At 53.0% G+C, this 4,678-nt stretch overlaps 1 protein-coding gene across 5 annotated transcripts in view; it reads right to left on the bottom strand.

Moving 5' to 3' along the window:
- Positions 1-1,626: 1,626 nt before the first annotated feature.
- ROBO4 (roundabout guidance receptor 4) overlaps positions 1,627-4,678 on the bottom strand; it is a 13,089-nt gene continuing 10,037 nt past the window's right edge. For 3 of the 5 annotated variants that reach the window (XM_019658875.1, XM_019658877.1, XM_019658876.1), the window contains 5 exons: positions 4,439-4,574; positions 4,047-4,292; positions 3,555-3,913; positions 2,386-2,592; positions 1,627-2,266 (listed from right to left, as the gene is read on the bottom strand). In XM_019658875.1, the coding sequence (XP_019514420.1) occupies positions 2,256-2,266; positions 2,386-2,592; positions 3,555-3,913; positions 4,047-4,292; positions 4,439-4,574 (959 nt within the window). In that variant the 3' untranslated portion in view covers positions 1,627-2,255. Of the gene's footprint in view, positions 2,267-2,385; positions 2,593-3,554; positions 3,914-4,046; positions 4,293-4,438; positions 4,575-4,678 lie in introns of those variants that run through there. The other 2 variants (XM_019658874.1, XM_019658878.1) reach the window with 2 other exon arrangements.

Below are 4,678 nucleotides of genomic sequence, written 5' to 3'. Positions count from 1 at the left end.
TTGTTCAGCATCTTAGCTGTAGAGGGCAGTGTCACTGGCCCTCATATGTGGGATCTGAACCGGGTCCCTCTGGCGTCCCAGGCCAACTCTTAACCAACGCACCACTAGGCTGGCCCAGTGCAGATCCTTTTTAACTTCTCTTTCAAAAGCTTTAGGTGAGGACAGGGACTAAAAGATCCAGCCTGTTCTGCCTCCCAAAGGAGCTGAAGCCGCTGTCTCCATGTCCCCTGGCCCCCCAGTTATAGCCAGAGGGACTTACAAAATAACCAACCATGAGAAACTTGTCCTGCCCTTGGGGAACCAAGCCAGGCCCTCCCTTAATGACTCCTCTGGGGTATATCTTCTCTCCTGCAAAGAAATAAGCCCTTGCAATAATAATTTTTAAAACTCAAAGAAAGGGGGAGCTGATGGGGAAAACCTCAGTCAGTGAGGAAAAACAGGCTTTTTCCCAGACCCCCTAACATGCGGTATGTGCAAACAGGCACTTCCTGGTCACATTAGGTCCAAATGTAATCGATTTAGTTGGCAGAGAATTTAAAAAAATTTTGGCCATGAATGCCATAGTCCCTATTTCTCCCTCGCCCATGGCCCATGACGCTCACTGGTTAGCTGAGGTCTGTTCCTTCTTGCTTGTTCCACCCCCAGCTCAGTAACCTCCCTGGGCTCTCAGGATATGGCTGCTGCATGCCAAGCCCAGGCTCTGACCTCTCCTGCCACTAAGTGTGTACTTTGACCTAAGTGTGTACAAATCCTTTTTTCTCCTTTGGTCTAGCAAACAGGGTTGGAATGTTTTCAAAAGGAATTTTACCAGGAAGTTGAAAGAAAAACAAAATCCAGAAAAGGAAAAGCAATTAGAGAGGAAGGATGTGTATCCACAGTGCTGGTTCCTCCTCCTGGGTCACGCCCCTCCAGCCCAGACTGACCAGATTAGGGTAGTCCAGGCAGCACAGGGCCCCCAGGCCCCGCCTTGCTCAGCCTCCCAAAGCAGAATGGCCTCCAGTAGAGCTGCTGGCATTTGGGGGATTATCAATCACCCTTTTTCGGGGCCCTTCCCAATAGTAATTTTTGGACGTTATTCGGCCCTCCCTGAACATGTCTTCCTATGGTCCTGGTCATGTTCAGTACATCCCCTCAACTTGTGGATTCTGCCCCTGACCTTTCCTGCCAAGTGAGAAAGATTCCGTTAATTGTTCTCAGTAGCTTTCTGTGACTTATATGTCCCACTCCACCATTTGTTTCTCTGTTCTGCCGTTTTGGCTGAAGGGTGTTCACTAGCCAACTATGGCAGGTAGGACTACCTTTTGTGAAATTAGTCACTTTGTCTATCTTAAGAAATCATTTGGGACTGGTCTTTGGGGAGGGGGCTAGGACCACTGAAAGGAGGAGTTGTCTTCTCAGGAAAAGTTGCTAAGACCAGTAGACCCCGAAAATCCCCTAGTCCTCCCTTTCCTAGATTCGGCTTAAAATTTGATGGAGGCACATAATTCTCCCCTCAGTTACAGAACAGAGATGAGTGACACTCCCGAGTGTCAATGAATGCTTGCTCCCTTTGTAGCTCAGGTAATTCTTCCCACGTCTCCAGGTGCCCTCCCCAAAACGGTGCTCTGGGGAAAGATCTCACAGAACTCAAGTCAATGCCATTTTATAGTATCAATTCCTTAAGCTCACAGTGACAGCAGTGTCAGGAGGGTGTTTTGGTCCACATTCTGCACCTCTTTCCTTGGGTTCAACTGGAACATTTGCGTTGGTGCTGGGATGGGCCTTGTGTGGGCCCTGAGGGGCCACTGCGCTGTATATCCTTTACATGCTGTGGCGGGAGTTGGGTGGTCTCCATGGAATTGTCCTGTGAGGCTGAGGGGAGGCTTGAGGAGCCCCTTCCTCCACGCCCCCCCCCACAAGCTGCCGCTGTTTCCTATAAAGACCCCTGGCTCCCCCACTTCTCATGATCTGCGTGGGTGGGAGATCAGGAGATGGGCTGCTCCTTAAGCCAAGCAGCCTTGTTGTGGGATTGGATGGAGCAGAGGAAAAGCAAGGATGTCAGGTAGAGATGATTCTCTGCTCCTGAGGCTCCAGGTCTGCTTTGCTCTGATTTTGTGTTTCATTTGTCTTTATGATCCCAGAGGGGGAACTCTGGAGGCTTGGTATGGTGGACCCAACCGTGGAGAATCACAGGCCAAGACCCATAGTCCGGGGCTGGGGCCAGTGGCTGACAGGAGAGGGATTCTGAGTCTTTTCTTGGGGGTCAGGGACATGCCTCAGGAGGAATCTGTAGAAGAATCGGAGGAGAGTGGAGTTCTCTCCCTGCTCCTCATCTCTCCTACCAGACCCCAGTCTCCCTCGTGGTTCCTCCCCAAAACCACACCCGCCAGGCAGATGGTCACTTACTGCCAGCCTTGGATGCAGGACAACTGAGCTGACCTCTCTGGGAAGAGATCCGAGGGTCGGGGGGCCAGGGAGGCAGCCCCCTTCCCAGCTGCTGGGTGCGGTTGTTCTCCACGTCCTCTAGCCAGTCTGACCTCCATTCCCACAGGGGCAGGGAGAGGGTGGGGGTCAGGAAGAGGTCCTCCCGGGGAGAGGGAGGTGATGAGATATCTGTGGGGAAGGGTAGAGATATCTGTGGAGGGTTGGCCTTCATCCCTGGAAACTTGGGGCCAACTTAAGGCATACAACCAACCCTAAACATAAGCTAGCCCCAATTCAGCCCATCAGTCTTGGTGATCCCAGCCCCAGTAACATGAGGACAGTCTTTAGAGAGAATAGCTCAAACTGGCTTTCTGCCCATCCTCTTCCTTCACTCTTCCCCTCCCTGGCATCCTCTTTTCCCTCCATTATGGGCACTTCTGCCCTGGATAGTTCTTGCTCTCCTGTTCACAAGCCTGGTTGTTTTTCTTGGGAGCAAAGGGTAGAGTTAGGGTTCATGAGATGGGTTTAGGGGGTCTGATAAAGCAGATGAAGAAAGGACTACTGAAGGAGCCCTGGGAGCCTGACTACCTCTGTTGACGTGGGGATAACTCTGCTAGACACGTGAAGGGTAAACCCAGTGGCTCCTCCCTGCAGCCAGACAGGACAAGCAGAAGGGCTTGGAAGCACAGCAAAGGTAAGAGAGAAAACAGAACCTGCCACAGTGAGGAGAAATCTGGGTTGGAGTAAATAGAAGAGACTAGGAGCCACTTTCCTGGAGACTCGTGTGGGTGAGAGGGGCATCCTGCAAGTAGGGAAATGGACCACGCAACTGACTGCCTCCAGGCATCAGACTTGAACAAGTTGTCCTTGTTCTCATAGGTGACCTTAGGCAAGTGAATACACTTGTTTGACTTATAGTTTTCTCATTTAGAAAAGGAATATAAAGAATATTCCTCATAGACATGCTGTTATTGAATGGATGTAAAGCGCTTATTATAGAGCCGGGGATGTAGTAATCATTCAGTAAAAACTAACCATTTTAAGGACAACAAAAATGAAGACCATGTTTAGGAAGCTTGGCCTCTTGGTTGGGGAGAAGGGGTCTTACAGGAGCTGTGTTCACTCCAAGGGGTGGGGGTGATCTGACGTACCTGTGAAGACACAGTCTGCCTCCCTGGGCTCCAGACCAAAGCCAAGACTGTCCACAGCCACTGCCAGGGCCCGTGCAAAGTGGGCATCTGCGAGGAAGGAGCCGTCAGAGGAGCTGACGAGGCTGGCTCTGGCGCTGGGGGCGTTGTCCTCAGAGGCTGAGCCCCAGCCGTTGGCCAAGGAGCCCTCGCTGGGGGTGGGGGTGATGCAGGGCCGAGGTGGGCACAAGAAGCCCCTCACCTCAGACCCCACCCCTCCTCCAGTCCTGCCCATGTCTGCTAGCTCTGAGGTTGTCGGGACGCTGATGTACCCGTAGGTGATGGGGGGCGAAGGAGACCTTGGCATAGGAGAAACACTGTTCCTAGGAAGAGGAAGAGTGGGAGACAGTATGATGATTGAGATGAGATAGGGCAGAAGCATTCCAGTTGAGAAAGGGTGGAACAGGGGAGTGAGACGCGTACTCTAGTTCTTCCGTTGTCCCTCGGATTGCTCACCTGGGTGTGTCCTCACCCTCACTGAGCTCCAGGCACAGGGCCACTTCTTCAGGAGTCAGTACACTGTCCTGATCCTCCCCCAGAGATGACAGTGAAGAGCTGGACAGGTGACTGGAGGCTGGGCTGGGACCAGAGAGGGAGGAGGCCTGGGGGCTGGAAGGGCTGGGGGGACAGGAGGGCATGAGGATGGGGATGGGGGCTGCTGGCAGCGAGAGAGAGGGGGGAGCTGGCAGCTCCACTGAGTACCTGATTGGGGTAAGACAGAGATGGCAGGATGGTTAGTTCAATTCTTTGAGTTGCTGTCCACCCCTCCCTAGCCCTGTCCAAGATCAACTAACACCCCTCACCCCCTCTGTCCCCCAACACTGCTTCTTGACCCCTTGCCCTCTTACTGGGTTTGTTGATTCTGAGTGGGGGGTCCATGAGAAGAGAGGGGTGCTGTGGGGAGAGGGTGAATCAGCTCATTGGAGGAGCTGAGAAGCTGCGGTCCCAAGGCTCGCCAGGCAACCAGAGCTCGGGGCACAGCTCCTGGGGAAAAAGAGCCTGGGTGTGAGAATGGCAGAGCCTCTATCAGCCCCAGACCCCGCCTGCACCAACCCACCATATGCCTTAGCTACCTTTCCTCATACCCC

Source organism: Hipposideros armiger, unplaced genomic scaffold (assembly GCF_001890085.2).
Source record: "Hipposideros armiger isolate ML-2016 unplaced genomic scaffold, ASM189008v1 scaffold_291, whole genome shotgun sequence".
In the NCBI taxonomy this organism is placed as follows: domain Eukaryota; kingdom Metazoa; phylum Chordata; class Mammalia; order Chiroptera; family Hipposideridae; genus Hipposideros; species Hipposideros armiger.
The sequence above is the reverse complement of the archived record's forward strand: the minus strand, read 5'-3'. Positions and strand labels throughout refer to the sequence as shown.